Raw genomic sequence first — 19,206 nt, 5'->3', positions numbered from 1 at the left:
ACCCTCCTCTCCAGAACCCCCGAAAACACCTTACCAGGGAGGCTTAAGAGCGTGATCCCCCTGTAGTTGGAACACACTCTACGGTCCCCCTTTTTGAATAGGGGAAACACCACCCTAGTCTGCCAAGCCAAGGGAACTTCCCCCGATGCCCACGCAATATTGCAGAGTCACGAAAGCCAACACAACCCCACAACATCCATAGCCTTAAGGAACTCCAGGTGAATCTCATCCACCCCTGGGGCCCTGCCACCGAGGAGCTTTTTAACCACCTCAGTGACCTCAGCACCAGAGATTGGAGGGTCCGACCCAGAGTCCCCAGGCTCCGCTTCCTCAGTGGAAGATGTGCCGGTGGGATTGAGGAGATCTTCAAAGTATTCCGCCCACTGACCAATGACATCCCGAGTTGAGGTCAGCAGCACACCACCCCCACTTTAAACAGTGTTGGTGGTGTACTGCTTTCCTCCACTGAGATGCCAGATGGTGGACCAGAATCGCCTCGAAGCCGTGGAGAAGTCATTCTCCATGGCCTTTCCGAACTCCTCCCATGCCCAAGGTTTTGCTTCAGCGACCACCCGAGTCACATGTCGCTTGGACTGCCAGTACCCATCAGCTGCTTCTGGGGTCCCACAGGCCAAAAAGGCTCAATAGGACTCTTTCTTCAGCCTGACAGCATCCCTCACCGCCGGTGTCCACCACCGGGTTTGAGGGTTGCTGCCGCGACAGTCACCAATAACCTTGTGGCCGCAGCTCTGGTAAGCTACCTCGACAGTAGAGGCATGGAACATGGCCAACTCTGACTCAATGTCCCCTACCTCCCCCTGAACATATTCAAACTTCTCCCAGAGCTGGGAGTTAAGCTCCGTCTCACAGGAGACTCTGCCAGATGTTCCCAGCAGACCCTCACACAACGTGTGGGTCTGCCAGGTCTGACTGGCATCCTCCCCCAGCATCAGAGCCAACTCACCACCAGGTAGTGGCCAGTGGACAGCTCCACCACTCTCGTCACCCGAGTGTCCAAGACATGCGGCCGCAGATCAGATGAGACGACAACAAAGTCAATCATCGAACTGCGGCCCAAGGTGTCCTGGTGCCAAGAGCACATATGGACACCCTTATGAATGAACATGCTGGTTGTTATGGACAATCCATGACGAGCACAGAAGTCCAACAACAGAACACCACTCGGGTTCAGATCAGGGGGGCCATTCTTCTCAACCACACCCCTCCAGGTCTCACTGTCATTGCCCACATGAGCGTTGAAGTCCCCCAGTAGAACAAGGGTGCCCCCAAGAGGTGCACTTACCCCCTCCAAGGACTCCAAAAAGGGTGGATAATCTGAACCGCCATTTGGTGCATAAGCACAAACGACAGTCAGAACCCTCCCCCCACACGTATGTGGAGGGAGGCTACCCTCTCATTCACTGGGGTGAACCCCAACACACAGGCACCAAGATGGGGGGCAATAAGTATGCCCACTCTTGCTCGGCGCCTCCCACCAGGGGCAACTCCAGAGTGGAAGAGTGCCCAACCCCTCAAGGAAACTGGTTCCAGAGCCAGAGCCATGCGTAGAGGTGAGTCCGTCTATTTCTAGCCAGAACCTGTCAACCTCACACACCAGCTCAGGCTTCTTCGCCACTAGTGAGATGACATTCCACATCCCAATAGCCAGCTTCTGTAGCCGAGGATCAGACTGCCAGGGTCCCCGCCCTCGGCCACCACCCATCCCACATTGCACCCAACCCCTTCGGCCCCTCCCACAGGTGGTGAGCCCATGGGAAGGAATGTGAATCAGTTGACTCCAAAAGTCAATCAGTTCTAGATATAAATTTAATTATTTTCTGTAAGTTTTAATCAAATTTGTTACATAGTTTATCAGATATTTTGCTAACGGAAACTAACAAACACACAGATACACAAGCAAAAACACTTATTATCCACCTTTACCTTTCAGCGGTTGTCAATGAAAGAAAATCACTATTCCCCAGATCCATAGAAAAAAGCCTGTTCTGGGAGGTCAAACTGATTTAAAAACATTGAATCACTAAAAACTATTTGGATTTTAAGTTGTTTTTTGTTGACACTTACTGCCTGTCAATGAACGCTGATGTCCTTTGGTTGTTCAGGAGAGCTTGGTGAAGAGTCTGGGAAACAGTTTGGACAAAAAGACAGAGGAGACCATCAACTTGGCCGAGCAGCTCATCACAAACATGTCTGATCTCAACACTCTCATCGAAGGTAACACCAGAATCAGAATCGGGGGGTGGGGGGGAGCAGAGCTTCTTGTTCACATAACATCCAGGAGCGTTTGAGATAGATGACCAATTCAAGGCCGACATGGGGGAGCCAGATTCAGATAATTATTTTGGGTCAGGCCAACTCTGCTTGATTTCTGTCTGTCTTATATGTCTCCTGGTACGTCGCAATGGTGACCCAAAACAGTCAAATTTTGTGGTTAACACCGCCGGGCCGAGCTTGTAGCTTCTCCAAGGTCAATTCCTTCCTGCCAGCAAGTTTCAGGAGCCACAAGTAGCCTGCGATTCTCAGAAATAGAGATCACATCCAGCTTACGGCTCAGCTCACACAGCATCTGAGTCTGAGTGCTTATCACTCGGCACTTTCCTTCACACAAGGCATGGAGCCTTACAATGGCCAGAGCAGCTGCCGACGTTTTCCACATTTGTCAATATACCAGGCAACTGCAAACTCCAAAAAGCAGAAATCCTGTTATCATAAATTCAATTATGTACTCATCTTCTACATCCTCAGCAGACAATACGGACAGACACATGATCTTCCACTGCCCCCAGGAATCCATCATGTATCCAACTGCAAGTGTCCCATCAGGACAAGAGGGCTCTCCTTCTCTCTGTCTTCTCGTGGAGAAAATTTTATCATTTGCATTGAGAGAACAGCTGACCAAATCCATAATTTACAATTGAGAAGATATGTAAAGAGAGACTCATATAGGGTTCACAGGACAAAGAGCAAAGCAGGAGGAAAGCAGGAGCGGAAGCGAAGCAGAAGCGGAAGGGAAAGTGTCCACCTTAGTTGAGAGCAAGCAGGAAAGACACATGGGCTGTTTTGTCTTGAACACTGTCTGGTGTATTTCCTGAAGCGACGAAGCTGTTTAACTGGAAAAATTCTGGACTCAGCTCTGATGTGACTTTTATTCATCAGAGAGTTCTTCAGACATGATGATATACTTCATCCAGCCAAGACAAAGAGAACCAGTCACATCATGTGCTGTTTTTATTCCTAACGCAACAAATACAAAACATTTTCATAATAATTTTTAATATTTATCACTTTTTAATAACCAGTAATTAATGTATTTAGGTGATAGTAATAGTAATTAATCTATTTAGGTGATGGTAATGAGTAATATCCTGATGCATGCTCAATAATCCAGGTAGAAAAATCCAAAAAAGTTCAATCTGGTCCTCTGGACATTCAAAAAAAAAAAAAAAAAAGCAAAAAAAATGTAGAAACGTTTCGTCTCTCATCCAAGAGACTTCCCCAGTCTGAGGTGCTGTATTCAGCTCAGTCTCTTAAATAGCACCTTCTCAGAGTGGATCAACCAGTTTGCTGCTGACAACCAAAACCAGCTGCTCACCTGGTCAAGAAGGACCATCGGCCTAACAATGGATCATTAGCACACTGATGGCTGTTTACTATTCACAGGGGGTTGAGTGATACTAGCAATAACAGCCTTGTAAGAGGGGGACAGTTGAACTCGGAGGTCTCCACCCCTGTTTAATGATGGACGATTTCTTTTCACAAAGATGGCCTCCTTTACTCCTCTCTCAAACCATTGTTCCTCTCTGTCCAGGATGTGAACATCTTCATCCCTGAAAGAGTGACCGCTGGCCTGGAGATAAATGTAGACCACAGAATCCTGGCCTGATGATGTTGATCTTCTGTGCTGGGCCATCCTTTAGGCCAGTGGCTGTTTTGTTTCCCCGATGTAAGACTGATCACAGCCCTCCTGACACTGAACAGCATACACAATATTACTCTGTTTGTGCCGGGGGACTGGATCTTTGGGATGAACCAGTCTTTGCCGTACTATATTTTGCGGTTTAAAAGCCACTGGGATGTTATGTTTGTGAATCTTTGTGAAAAGAAATCGTCCATCATTAAACAGGGGTGGAGGCCTCCGGGTTCAACTGTCCCCCTCTTACAATGCTGTTATTGCTAGTATCACTCAACCCCCTGTGAATAGTAAACAGCCATCAGTGTGCTAATGATCCATTGTTAGTCTGATGGTCCTTCTTGACCAGTTGAGCAGCTGGTTTTGGTTTTCAGCAGCAAACTGGTTGATCCACTCTGAGAAGGTGCTATTTAAGAGACTGAGCTGAATACAGCACCTCAGACTGAAGAAGTCTCTCGGATGAGAGACGAAACGTTTCTACATTTTTTTGCTTTGGTTTTTTTTTCCTTCTTTTGAATGTCCGGAGGACCAGATTGAACTTTTTTGGGTAATGAGTAATAGTGTGAATGCTGAGTCATTGCTCACACTATTGTGACTCTTGGACTGTAACTACTTCTGCATAATTTTTAGTAATTTTAAACATTAATATGTAATATATTTATGTGTGTGTGTGATAATATATTTGTGTGCACAGATATTATCAATGACTGGGAACTGTACAGTGTTCAACAAGAGGTGAATCCAGAGCTGGTCAGACAAAGAACTGAAGAAGCCCAGGAAATGGTCACTTGGATGAGGAGGCTGGACCTGTCACCACAAGAACCTATCGCCATGGACGAATCAACCGAGGCTCATGACTGTGAGGAGATAAAGACATTAATTTCAAACTCCAGCACTATTTAACCACAGATAAATAGCTGCGTTTAACGTACTAAACTAAGATGTATTCCAGAGCACTTGTACATCAAATTTTGGGGGATTTATAGATTTTAGCTTAATTTAAACCTTAATTATCGTCCACCACCAAAGGCAAAAGGGATAATTGCACAACTGAATTCAGGTAACTTTTTGAGATATCCACATTCAAGATGGCCACCACAGTCAACTGGCTATAGAAAACAAAAAACTGCCTCCAACTCAGTCAATTATACAGACTTGAACATATAATGTCTCGTGATAAAAGCTGAGTTATTCTCAACACATACTCAGAGCGCACAAGACCTGGGTTCAAAATGTATGTGTAACAGATGGCATCAACCCGTTTTTTTCTGTTAGCAAAATATTTCATCAACCACCAGGCAAATTTTAACAAAACTTGTAGTAAATCAGTCCTTCTCAAATAGTGGGGGGCGGCCCCCTGGGGGGGCCCGGGGCAATGGCGGGGGGGGGGGGGGGGGGGGGCCCCCAAAAAAAGGGCCTTTTTTCCCGGGGGGGGTTTTTTTTTTTTTTTTTTTTCTCCACCATTCTCATTTTGTAGCTTGCGTTCCTAATAAAGTTATGGACAAATATGGCTGCCTTGTCAGTTTGGGAGCCATGCATGAACCGTGTCTCTCCCCTCTGCTGCTGACTTGATAAACTCCGTCCGTCACCTCCTCCATCCTCCGCGGCTGTTTTTATGTCTATGCGCTCTGGACTGAACGTCACTCACAGCATGCAGGCGACAAAGAGTAAACTCAAAGCAAGATGGTTACCTGCTCACTCTTTCATGTTGACAATTTTTTATTTATTTTTTTTAATCGATGAGTGTGCTCATTGATAGACTTCATTTTGATTATATCTATATATATATATATATTTAGCACAAATTGTTTTATTCATTTTTGTTTTGTAGGTCAAAAGTGTTTCACATAACACTCCTGAGTTAAAATGTTGCTGATCAATTTGAATTTATTATATTTCATTTTATTTTTTATCATCAAATGGTCAAAAATGTTTACAGTTTAAAAAAGGATTTCTTTTTTCAGGCAAATTGATGCACTTTAAGTCGTTTGTTACAAACCAAAAGAATAATGTTAATAAAGTTATTCTTTGTTGTAAGTTGATCTATTTTTTTTTTCTGTAATGTTAATCAGGACACAATGTTAGGCAGAGGTATACTTAACAGTGTTATAGACATTATTTACAGTCGCGGTGGAGAGTTCAGGGGGCGCGAAATGTTTACTTCTACCTGGGGGGCATAACAGAAAATAATTGAGAAGCACTGCAGTAAATAGTCTTTGGATGCGTTTGTACACCTGATTATTTTTGGGAGCAAACCAAATTCAAGAAGGCCGCAAGAGCTAACTAATGTTAGAAAATAAAAATAGGTTACAATCCAGTCAGTTTTACAGATGTTGTACGAAATTATAATGTGGACAAGAATCCAGAGTGGTTTAAAAAGGTTTTAATAATAAGTAAAGAGCTGCCATTCTCGGCTGGTGTTGGTAGACAAGGAGCCATAGCTGGGTCTTGTAAGGCTCGCTGGGCCGGAGGCAGAGCGCCGAACAGCGTGGAAACGTCACAGAGGGGCGGTGTACGTCCGTGGTCTTGGGTGGGCGATCCAGAGGCAGAGTCGTGGGCAGAAACAAGGTCAGCAACAGGATCTGAAAAGGCAACAGTACCAAAGAGCAAGGCAAAACTCGGAGTCCAAAAACAAGCAGGAAATAGCAGCAAAAAGGCAGATGAGCAGAGGTACAAAAGGGCAAGACAAAAATCAGAGGCTGAGGGGCAGGCAGGAGACTGTGAACAAGATCAGGATACAAGAGCGAAACACTGGAAGACTACTCACCAAAGGCTTTCGATATTCTGGCACCAGACTTCTTCTTCTTCTTCTTCTTCTTCTTTTAGTTTAATTGGCGGATCGCAAACAACGTTCAGGTGCATACCGCCACCTACTGAGCAAGAGTGTGTAACTCATGGTCTCCTTTCCCTAAATTCTATTTTTAATATTTATGTTATGCAAATATATAAACAACTCTTTTCTAACATTACTTATTTTAGCCTTCTCCCCTTCTCTTCCTAATATTCCTCCTATACTCCATACTCTCCCTGCCTCTATGACTTTTTCTTTCAATCTCTCCCTTTCTTCTGTATATTTAATGCACTCCATCAGCACATGTTCCACACTTTCTATTTCCCCACATTCCTCACATCGACTGTTATTCCTTTTCCCCATCATATACATTGTATCATTTAGAAGTGTATGTCCAACCCTCATTCTCATTATTATCACCTCTTCTCTTCTACTTCTTTCTTTATAATTACTTATCTTAACTGCTTTTTGAATTTTATATAATCTTCCTCCTTTCTTGTCTTCATTCCACGTTTTCTGCCATTTCTCTATTTCTTTTTCTTTAATTAATGATTTACCCTCTCCTTTCCCTAATGGAATATTTACTATTATTTCACCATTTAATGCTTTTTTAGCAAGTTTATCTGCTCTTTCATTTCCTTCCACCCCCTCATGTGCTGGCACCCAACAAAAATGAACATCTATGCCTCCCCTGTGTAACCTGAACAATGCGAGCTGTATTTCTAGATGTAGATCTTTCCTGTTGTTTCCTTTAGACTGTATGCTTTCTATGACAGCCTTTGAATCTGTACATATCACCACCCTGTCCGGTCTAACTTCCTCTATCCACTGTAAACTAAATATGACTGCCACCATTTCTGCTGTAAAAACTGAAAGATGATCAGAAATTCTTTTATATGTACAAACTTCAAACTCTGGAATATAAACCCCTATTCCTACCCACCCCTTTGTGTTTTTTGAGCCATCTGTATATATTTCCAGGTAATTAAAATATGTTTCTCTAATGTATTTGCTGGTTTTCACCCCCATTTCATTTTTGTTCCATTATCTTTTCATTTCAAGAATTTTCATGTCTACTTTACTTTCTGGAATTAACCATGGAGAAATAACACTATTTGGATTAATCTGTGCGAAATCTTTATTTTCTATTCCATATAATCCAGCTAATTTGTTTATTTTCCAACCAAAACCATTTCTTTGATATTTGTCATATTCCCAGCAGTTCTGGATTGTTGTTGCTGCAGGATTTCCTTCTTTACTTCCTTTGAGTTTCACCCAGTAAGTTAATGAAAGTTTTGTTCTTCTCATTTCTAACAGAGTCTCACCAGTTTCTATAAGAAGAGCATTAATGTGGGTTGTCTTTATTGCTCCTGTGCACACCCGTAACACTCTGGATTGAAGTCTGTCTAGTTTTTGTAGTGTTGAATTTGCTGCTGCTCCATACACTATACATCCATAGTCAAAAGTTGATCTCATGAGTGCTCTGTAGATATTTAAAAGTGACTGTTTGTCTGCTCCCCAGTTGTTTCCTGCCACTGCTTTCATTAGATTTATAACTTTCTTACACTTTGTTTCCACCTGTTTTAAGTGTGTTTGCCATGTGTATGAACTATCTAACCATATACCTAGATATTTAAATTCATTAACCATTTTTAAAGGTTGTCTATATAATAAAAGATTTCCAATATTTATCTTCTTCTTGTTTGTAATCATCATGTAGCTGGTTTTGCTTACAGACAGTTTGAACCCCCATTCATATGACCAGCTCTCTATTTGATTAATTGCTTTTCTTATGTTTTTAATGACATGTGGCACATTTCCCCCCCTCATCCATATTGCTCCATCATCTGCATATAAAGCTGATTTGATGCCTTTGTCAAGCTTTGCAAATATGTCGTTAATCATAACGTTGAATAAAACTGGACTAATTACACTGCCTTGAGGGGTGCCGTTTTCCACTTTGAAGTGTCTAGATAATTCAGCCCCAACTTTTACTTTAATTGTCCTATCCTGAAAGAAGCTGGCAATCCAGTTATACATCCTCCCATCTATTCCCATTTGTTCTAGTTTTATTAGCAGCCTCCACATAGAATCATACGCTTTTTCTATGTCAAAGAATACTATAATCATCATTTCTTTCATTTTTAGTGTTTTTTCTATATCATTACATACTCTTACTAGAGCATCTACTGTGGACTGTAAATTTCAATGCTAACACTTTCATATTCTGTTGAGTTGTAAATTTCTTTATATGCTATTCCATCCTTAATAAATGTTGCACACCCTCCGCCACTACTTCCAGTACTTCTGTCTTTCCTTATTGTACTGTATCCATGAATTTTAAAGTCTAAATGGGGTTTTAACCACGTTTCCTGTACACAGATTATATCTGGTATTATTTCTAACTGGTAGATGTATTTTTTAAGTTCTTGTCCATTAGCTATCAAACTCCCAGCATTCCATTGTAGAATATGAAAAACCATTCCTAATCTTTTCCTTGACCTTTTCCTGTTGGTTCAACTGATTTTAGTAGTGTGTGGATCTGATCTGCTTGGATTTCTTTCATATCCAGAAACTTTCCTGCTGCTTCCACTATTGTTTTTATTTGATCACTTTTCTTTGTCATTTGTATTGTTACATTAACAATATGACATATGAATGCCACAAACTTGTCCTTTTCCACTATCATCGATTTTTCATTGAGTTTACATTTGTGATTGCATGTGGCATGTTCTGCTGCTGGTGGTATCAGTGATTGCCTCTGGTTCCTCTGAATATCATTTACACTTTGCACCTGTTTCTCGATAGTTTCTTCATTCCTCACTTCTTTTGTATTTACTTTCTTCACCCTCTTCAGTGCTTCAGCATATGAAACTCCCTCTGTAATTTTAATTCTTTGGGCTTCTCTGGCTTCCCTCTGAACTATACACCCTCCATATGCTGCACTGTGTTCTCCTCCACAGTTGCAGCATTTTACCTTCAAGTCTTTCTCACACTTCCCATACTCATGTGGACCTCCACATCTTGCACATCTCACTTTCCCTTTACACTCCTTTGCTATGTGCCCCATTCTTTGACATATGAAACATCTGATGGGGTTTGGTATGCATTCTCTTACTTTATAATTTACATATCCCATCTGCACACATTCTGGCATTTTATTCTCAAACTTTATGATAATAGACATTGTTTCTTTGATTATTCCATCTTTTTTACTTGTAATCCTTTTTGCTTCTGTCACTTTGCCTCCTCTGATTTCTTGTTTTATTTCCTCGGGTGTCATTTCTATTGGAACTCCTGAAATTACTCCTCTTAACATATTTAAAGAACCTGGAATAAATATTTTAACTCTTTCTCCCACTAGAGTAGTCATTTTTAAGATTTCGTCCTGCTGTTGTTTGTTGATTGCATGTATAAGAATTATTTTGTTGTTCATGAGTCTGGCTAATTTTATTTTCCCAATTTCCTCCTCTATTACCTTTGTTAATTTTATTGAATGAAAGTATCTTCCCTCTTGATTAAACTCCACCATTACTTTTGTAGTGATGTAGGGTTAGTTAGCGTAGGAGCTCCACTACAATCAATATTTAATGACGGGTTCTCTCTTTTTCGAGCTACTTGACAGATATGTGACAGAGATACTGTGTGGGAGATGGTCTAAAAACCAGTGACATGAGACGTTAATTTTCTTTGACCCATCAAAATGAGTGTGGTCATTTATTAACAGAATCAAAATTTAACATCAACATTGTACACTTGATTATTCTGATTGAACGCAATAACACAGCTTAATTAATGAGCTTTACAATGAGAAATCATACGGCCATGATTTTTCACTTGCAACTAAAATACAACAGACATTTCTGAAAATATCTGGATTAATTACTGGCAAGATAGAAGAGTTTTAAAGATGGGAAATGAAGGAGTTTAAATGGAGAGGAAAAAGATGGATGAGGATGTATGTCTGTAGACCAGAACAACACGCTCCTTTGAAGCGCAGTTCGCCTGCAGTACGCTGGTAGTGAAGCTCATGACGACTCTTTACCTTTGGCGGAGGATGAATCCGCGGCGGTCAAGAGGTCCCTGGTACGCTACCTTTCAGCGTCTCCTCAGGGCGGCTGCGACTCGGCAGAAGTCGTGAGAACTAGTTCCAAAGAACAAACCTCCTCAGAAGTATAAAGTTTTCACCGGGTGGAGTCACAGCGAGGCATCGTGGCTCCTACAGGAACTCCAGCCGCACTTCATCAGTATCAGAAGAACTTAACGGGACTCTGAGAAGACTCAGAGGAACTCAGAACTTCTGTTCTCTCCCAGAACTCCGGTTCATGTCTCAGAACTTTTTCTGTTCGGTTCTGCTCTCAGAACTGACTGGAACTAGGAAGTGTCGACATTTAAAGAGTTCTATTTCCGGTTCATTTGAGAAGTCCTGATTGGTTGAAAGAACCAACAGGGGTGTGGTTTTAGTGACGTAAGAGGTTACTACAAGTCAGAAAAACAGTGAGATGTTTTAAGAACAGACAGAGAAATGTTTTGGAGCAGACAGAGAAATGTTTTGGCGAAGTGGGAGGAAACAGGTGCCACCAGTTTCTTATTTCTGTCTGATAGGTTTAAAAACATGACAGTTCGTTCCAACAAACTTGTTTGCGACTGTCTCCGACTTTTGACCGACATCACTCCTTCTCATTTCAGACAGAAGATCAAAAAATGCATAATTACTTTGTAACAGACATCTAACTTGATTTCTACTTTGAATGAGGATTAAAAAATCATTAATACTGTTTCACAGTTGATTTAAAATGAGTAGTTCACTTCAACATTTAAAATGGTTTGAACTAAACACTTTTGATTATCAAGACATTTGTAAAAATTAATGATAATATAAAAAGAGAGTGTTCTTTCAATTGATTAGTGCAGGACACACTTAGAAAGTCTCTGGATGAGCTTAATTTGTATTTCTGGACTCAAATCAATGAAATAACAGTTTCTGTCCCATGAAGGTCTTCAGGGTCAGGTTTTAACCTGAGGCTTAGTTCACTACACTTTCCATTCCTCTTCCCTAATTAGTTCCACCTGCGTTTGATTTCGCGGACTTGTACTGATTTTTGACTTTTTATTTATGTCTATTCGTGACTCACTTTCTTCTGACAAGCTTCTCTCTCTCTCTCGTCTTTTTCTTTGTGGTTTTTTCATTTTTGATGATTTTGCTAACATCCATTCCATCTCATTCTCACTATTTCCTCCTGAAGAGGAGGCCATGATGTTACAGTCAGAGCTCAGTTTATGCAACCCGACCAAATTTCAGCTCCTACCACCCTTGAAAAGATTATCCAGCTCCCAAGTCAGCTTCTCCTTCCACCGACAACGTCCGCTCCGCTCCTCTGGCCCTGGCATCAGACTGTGAGGGAGAAAAGCTTTTAAGCACCAGAGCACAGGTGTTTCCCATGAACACTAACGAACTGCAGTGAGAGGAGGTGTGACAGACAGAAAGCTGCAGATAGGAAGCAGAGCTCACAGAAACCAAACGAACATAGAGAAAACTAGAAACCAAGCAGTGAAAAGAGTGTTTTAGCAAAGATTAAAGTGTGCATCGTGACAGTTTACACTAAAACTTTAGGGTTGCAGTAGCTTGGTGGTCAGTGCCACCATCTTGTAATCTTGAGGCTGCAGGTTTGAGCCCAGGTTGTGTCAGGACGGACATCCAGTGTCAACGATTGCCAAATCTTTCATGCATTTGCTCGAAGCAGCACAAAAAAAAGAGGAAATTTTATACTAGACAAATTGCAATACTTAGCATATATTTAGCATTTGGTTTACTTCTGTGTGGAAAAAGATAATAGAAAATAAAACATTTGGTTATAACATCCTGAAGGTTCTGCAAAGCAGCAGACATACTGGCAGGTTTGTAATACTGTATTTAGAGGTTTAGCTGACATGCCCATTTGATTACAATGTAAATTTTAATTGGCTGCAGTACACAGTAACGTAATCTACATAGGTCATTTTTTTAGATATCGCAGGTGGCACGGTTGGTGCAGTTAGTAGTGTTGTTGCCTCTCAGCAAGAAGGTCGCCGGTTCTGACTGGAGACCTTTCTGGGTGGAGTTTGCATGTTCTCTCCATGCATGAGTGGATTTTCTCCAGGTACTCCATTTTTCTCCCACAGACCAAAAACATTCATGTTAGACTGATTGGTAACTAAATTGTCTCTAGGTAAGAGAGAGAGTGAATGGTTGTGTGTCTTGTTTTTCTCTATGATGGAATGGAGACCTGTCCAGGTGTCCCTTGCCTCTCTCAGCGACTGCTGGATATGGACACCAGTGACCCCTGCGACTCTAAAAGGAAGAAGCGGATAAAAGATAATGGATGGATGAATGAATGAATGGATGGATGAATGGATGGATGGATGGATGGATGGATGCTAACACAAGCAATTGCTAATTGGCCCTACAATGAACATGGCTCTGGCATGAGATAATTCTACAGTTTTTGTTATTTGATCATATATCAAACCTGTCAGCTGAAATAAAACAGAATTGATACTGGGGGTTTATTGTCCCCTGTTGTGAAGTGAAGAGGGGAAATTGGAAATACCCTCCGCCCATTTGTGTTGTGATCATAATTTGAAAAATAATTGAGGTACTGACTTCCTTTTTGGTGTGTGGCTGCAATAAGGAGTAAGAAAGTTTCCCTTCAAATATTGGGTTGCCATGTCAATTTAAAGATGGTCACCACCAAATAATCATGTAAACTGGATATCCTGATCATTTAATGAAACAATCTTTTTGTTTTTATTGCTTAAAAGTATAGTTTTCTTAAATGATCGGAGTGTATGGTGAGGTGGCCGAAGGTTTATCTACTGGCCATCCCCTGGCTCTGCCACTGAGTCTGGTTTTGGATAAAAATGCTCCCTCCACTCTCCAGGATCTGTCACCCTGTGCTGCTTCAGACAAACAAAAAAAAACAAAAAACTTTTTCTTCCAAACATTGTACTCCTATCTACTTGAATATCATGCACCAAAAAGATTAAGGTTTTCTTACATTCCCTGTTCAATGTCAGTCCATAAAAACACTCATCTCAAAAACTACTGAAACTCACTTTTCAAATCACTCAGTGACTAGGGACATGGGTGTACCACTTGTTTCTGATGAAGATGGAAACTTGCACCTACTTGAGGCATCTAAACACTAACCAGTTTTTGTGAAACCAGTCTGACAATGATTGCTGTTGACTCTTCCTGCTTGTGTTTCTAGTGCTGAGGCGCATTCGTCAGATGGAGAAAAAACTGACGGTTACAGAGGGCCGCCTTCCGTCCATCAGAGAAGTCATGTCTAACTTTGTCTCCAGACTGTCAGACACTAATAAGTTTCTTGAAGATGCTGCCAGAACTGTGTGGGATACCGAGGACAAAAACAAAGCCAGCCTGCTCCTGTTTAGCAGGAAAGAGGTGATTCCCCATTACCCTCCTCACATCTTCTGTTCTCTCTTTTCCTCACTTTAGTTGTTTGTAGAAATATGCCTAAATTTGATGTTTCCTCTGTGTGTTCACTTTTATCAATGCTTGGCGTAGAGCCACACTTTGTCTAAAAAGTGTTCATATCTACATCAGCTGCTCTGCAGTCATTCTGACATTTGGCAACATTGCACATTGAGGACGTTTCATTCTCACAATGTAAAATACTAATAAAGCTAATCTAGAAATACATTTATACATAAGAGTAAATGAAAACTAGGACCAAAGACCCAAAACACTACAGCGCAAAACCAAACTTGAATACCGCAAATAGATGTGAACCTTTTTTTGAGTATTCGGTGCCACCATAAAAAAGTCATTTAGGAAATAGTCGGACTTGGAAATTCTCTTGTAAGACCTCTATTCATTTTCTCTACTAACAGTGCTTTTAAGCACTGGTTCCTACAAGATTTTACAGCGCAACTGTGCAAGAAAAATTTCCTGATGCATGCTCAATAATCCAGGTAGAAAAATCTAAAAAAGTTAAATATGGTCCTCTGGAGCCTCTCGGATGAGAGACGAAACGTTTCTACATTTTTTTGTTGTTTTGCTTTGTTTTGATTTTTTTGAACGTCCAGAGGACCAGATTTAACTTTTTTAGATGTACAAGAAAAAGCTATCAGAGATTTAGCTTTAGTTCATCTGGTATCTCTGTGAAGTCTAATACATATCGATTTAGGTGGTGTGATCAGAAACACAAAAACATATGTGGAAGCTGGAAACATTGCATTAGAAGTGTCATACAGGAGGGAGAAGCAATGTCACAACTCAAGAAGTTGTTACAATATATCACCAAATTACCTTTTACCAGTACATGGAAGCACAACTTTATGCCACTAAAGCACAAGCAGCTAATTTAGATATTTAGACATTCATTTATCAGGAGAGATCAAACACAGTTGGACAAACACTGCTGGGGATTCATTCCTGTTTAAACAGAGTTTTTCCTTTCCACTGTCTCCTTTGTGCTTGCTTAGGATGGGAGACTGGGATGAAGTGAAGATTCAACACAATCTGCGGGCTTCCTAAGATAGAGAACTTTTGTTAATTGGCTTTTATAATATATGTGAATGTTTTTGTACAGTGCCCTGATATGACTTTTGTTTTCACTTGGCACTACTGTATCCAAAAGGCGTTCAATACAAAAACAACTGGACTTTATTTGTAACAGAAGACGTTTCGCTCCTCATCCGAGGAGCTTTCTCAATTCAGATAGCAGTGAGTGAGAGATTCAGGTTATAAGGCTGAGTGACATAAGACACACACACACACATATGTTGATTGGCAATTCACACCTAAACACCTTAACAGTAGGGGCCCCCAAAAAGTCTTTGTTGCTATAATTCACAGACGAGGCCCCTCTGTTCCCATCAGGTGTGAAAACCGGCTGGAAATCTGTTTTAAAGTTGTATTATAGGTTTTTGAAAGTGAAAATCTGAGGCCCCCTCCTCTGTTAAGAGACGGCTTTTCTCTTTTTACATAAATTGCTTCCTTCACCCCCCTCTCAAACCATCTGTGTTCTCGGTCCAAAATATGCACATTTTGTTCCTCAAGAATGTCCATTGTCTGTGAGGTGGAGGTGAACAGCTGAATCTTGTCCTGAAGCACTGGATCTCCTGTGTTGAGCCATGCGTCTGTGAAGAGGCTGTTGAGTTTCTCCAATGTATAGGTCTGGACAGTCCTCGCTGCACTGGACCGCATACACTACACCACTGTGGGTGTTTTATCCTTAGGGTGGACCAGTCTCTGTCAGAGAGTTCTGCTGGGTTTGAAATGTACTGGGATGTTGTGTTTGTTGAAAATCCTTCTGAATTTCTCTGATACTCCAGCAACATGAGGGATGACAATGTTTTTCCATCTGTTGTTGTCCTTTTTCTGTTTATTAGTGTGTTTTGTAGATATCCTCGCTGACTTGACAAAAGCCCAGTTAGGATATCCACATATTTGAAGAATATCTTGGATGTGTTTCTGTTCCTTTTCCTTCCCTTCTGTCTTTGTGGGGATGCGTTCGGCCCGATGCTGTAAAGGTCTGATGACAGAGAGTTTGTGTTCCAGTGGATGGTGAGAGTCAAACAGAAGATACTGGTCTGTGTGGGTTGGTTTTCTGTAAACTTCAATGTTCAGGCTGTCCTCTCTTTCCATGTGAACCAAACAGTCCAAAAAAGGCAGCTTGCTATCGTTTGCATCCTCTCTGGTGAACTTGATGTTATTATCGACCGAGATAATGTGTCTGGTGAACGCCTCTATTTCCTTGGTTTGGATTTTGACCCAGGTGTCATCCACATATCAGAACCAATGTCATGGTGTTGTTCCCTCAAAGGAGTTGAGGGCTCTCTGTTCCACTTCCTCCATGTAGAGATTGGCAACAATGGGTGACACTGGAGATCCCATGGCACAGCCGTGCTTCTGTTTGTAAAAACTGTCATTGAACTTGAAATAAGTGGTGGAGAGGCAGAGATCCAACCGAGTGCAGATCTGGTCCGGGGTGAAGTTGGTCCTCTTGATTAAGTCCTTGTCTTGTAGAAGTTGTTTTCTGGCTGTTTCTACTGCTTCAGAGATGGGTATGCAAGTGAAAAGAGAAGTCACATCATACAATATAAGGGTTTCTCCTGGGGTTAGTTTCAGATGTTGAACTTTGTTAGCAAAATCAATGGAGTTCTTTATGTGATGAGGTGTATTTCCAACAAGAAGACCTAAAATATCAGCCAGATGTTTAGCAATATTGTATGTCACTGAGTTCATGCTAATGACGATGGGTCTGAATGGTGTTCCTTCTTTGTAGATTTTAGGAAGTCCATAAAGACAGGGAGTGGCTTCTCCTGGGTACAATCTATAATACAACGATCGATTGATTGTTTTCTCCTTATCAAGTTTTTGTAGGTAATCTGTGACTTTCTTTTTATAGGTGCTAGTTGGGTCCCTCTTCAGAGTCTCATAGGTGTTGCTGTCGCTCAGTAGTGTAGTTATTTTTTCCTGGTAATCAGAAGTGTTGAGGACTATTGTGCATCTTCCTTTATCAGCTGGTAAAATGGTGATGTTTTGGTACTGGCTGAGTGATGTTACAGCTTTCCTTTCCTGTGGTGTGAGAATAAAAGGAGGTGGTTTGGCACTGGAGAGGGTTGCTGATATTTTTATTTTGAGTTGTTCTGCCTCTGTTTCCGTCAAGTTGTTGTTCCTAATCGTGGATTCAGTGGCCGTGATTAGTTACACAACAGGTATTTCTTGTGGGGAAATGGCAAAATTTAGTCATTTTGCCAACACATCTTTCTCAGGTTGTGTCAATGTCCTGTTAGACAAATTTCTAACCCACTGCTCCTGAAAATTTCTGTTGGCAACAAACTCCTGATCTTGACTGATGGTTTGTGATGAGAAAACAGATATTTGCTGTAATTTTAGAAACTTACTTTTTTGATGTTCCTTGCTCTTTTGATGCTGTGATAGCTGGGCCCTTTCAACAAAACAAGAAACTTCTTCCAACAGAGGAAGTGGTAGCAGAGTAGACAGTGAAGAGTTTGGGGTGTTCAAATGACCCGAGCACAGAATTTCAGGAGCACTTCACCTTAGTATTAAAGATTTAATTGAGACAAAGTTAAAGTATGCAGATATTACATGTGATCAGAATGCAGTCTGAGGAACAAAGTCAGAGCGAACCTTGCCTGGTCAATCAGCCTGATGTTTGTTCAACCAAACTCTGTGTATGAGCGAGATTTATAGGTTTCTCATGTCCCGCCCTTTCGGGTTCGGACAGACTTGTGATTGGGTGTCAAAACCTCTTGATGGTCCGAGTGACACCATGTTCAGCCACTCAGGAGCAGATCCTATCTCCATGGTTACTCCGAAGGCCGCAGACAGCCTTCTGCTCATTCTTCTACTGATAAGGGTTAATTTACGAGCTTTGTTTTGGAACACAGGAACACTTACTCTACAGGTTGTAGTTTGGCTCTCGTCTGTATAAAGCTTTAAAACACGATTCCTGTGTGTCTGAACTATTATTAATGTGAGAGCATAAAGACTAATTACTCAACCTGTGTTATGTATAAAGTATATGAATGTTGTGATTTAGCGTTATTTATGTTAATCAATGTGTGAGCAGTGTGTCACATTGCTGGGCCCTCAACTCTCAGCTGTTCTGCTCAGAGAACAAAGAAGGATCGTTTCCTGCTGCACAAACAAGTGTCTTACCTGTCTCTGTTTCCCTCAGAATTATATCAAATGTGAACGTGTATGGGCAGCACGGTGGCGCAACTGGTAGAGCTGCTGTCTCTCAGCGAGAAGGTCCCTGGTTCAAACCCCGGTCTAGGGGCCTTTCTGGGTGGAGTTTGCATGTTCTCTCCGTGCATGCGTGGGTTTTCTCCGGGTGCTCCGGTTTCCTCCCACAGACCAAAAACATGCATGTTAGGCTGATTGGTAACTCTAAATTTTCCCTAGGTGTGAGTGAGAGAGTGAATGGTTGTTTGTGTCGTTTGTCTCTATGTGGCCCTGTGATGGACTTGCGACCCGTCCAGGGTGTACCCCGCCCCTCGCACAGTGACTGCTGGACATGGGCACCAGCGACCCCCGTGACCCAAAATGGAATAAACGGGTAAAGATAATGGATGGATGGATGGATGGGTGAACGTGTATGATTATCCTTAGCACTTGTGAGATTATATATAACATGAAGTAATTAGTGTATGATTATCCTTAGCAATTGTGAGATTATATATAAAATATAGTAAACACTTTAGAATTAATGCGGGCCTGTATATATAGTTCAAACCCTTGAATTAAGACACGCACACACCTTGTAGAAAATGCATCATTTCACATCATCAGAGAAATGTCAAGGTTTGTCAAAAGATATAAAAATATCTAAAAGCTATCAAATCCAACAACAGCTACTGTTAAGGTGTTTAAGTGTGCATTGCAAATCTACATATGTGTGTGTGTGTCTTATCTTATTCAGCCTTATAACCTGAATCTCTCACTCGCTGC

At 41.4% G+C, this 19,206-nt stretch overlaps 1 protein-coding gene across 1 annotated transcript in view; it reads left to right on the top strand.

Moving 5' to 3' along the window:
• The window catches only part of lama4 (laminin, alpha 4), a 258,674-nt gene that overhangs the window by 56,642 nt on the left and 182,826 nt on the right, over positions 1-19,206 (top strand). Inside the window, exons 11-13 of the mRNA XM_037685717.1 lie at positions 2,124-2,235; positions 4,626-4,790; positions 13,973-14,166. Coding sequence (XP_037541645.1) covers positions 2,124-2,235; positions 4,626-4,790; positions 13,973-14,166 — 471 coding nt within the window. The remainder of the gene's footprint in view (positions 1-2,123; positions 2,236-4,625; positions 4,791-13,972; positions 14,167-19,206) is intronic.

The sequence above is a fragment of the Nematolebias whitei genome, chromosome 12 (assembly GCF_014905685.2).
Source record: "Nematolebias whitei isolate Nwh7 chromosome 12, NemWhi1, whole genome shotgun sequence".
In the NCBI taxonomy this organism is placed as follows: domain Eukaryota; kingdom Metazoa; phylum Chordata; class Actinopteri; order Cyprinodontiformes; family Rivulidae; genus Nematolebias; species Nematolebias whitei.
Note: the sequence above shows the minus strand (reverse complement) of the source record. Positions and strands in the feature narration are given on the sequence as shown.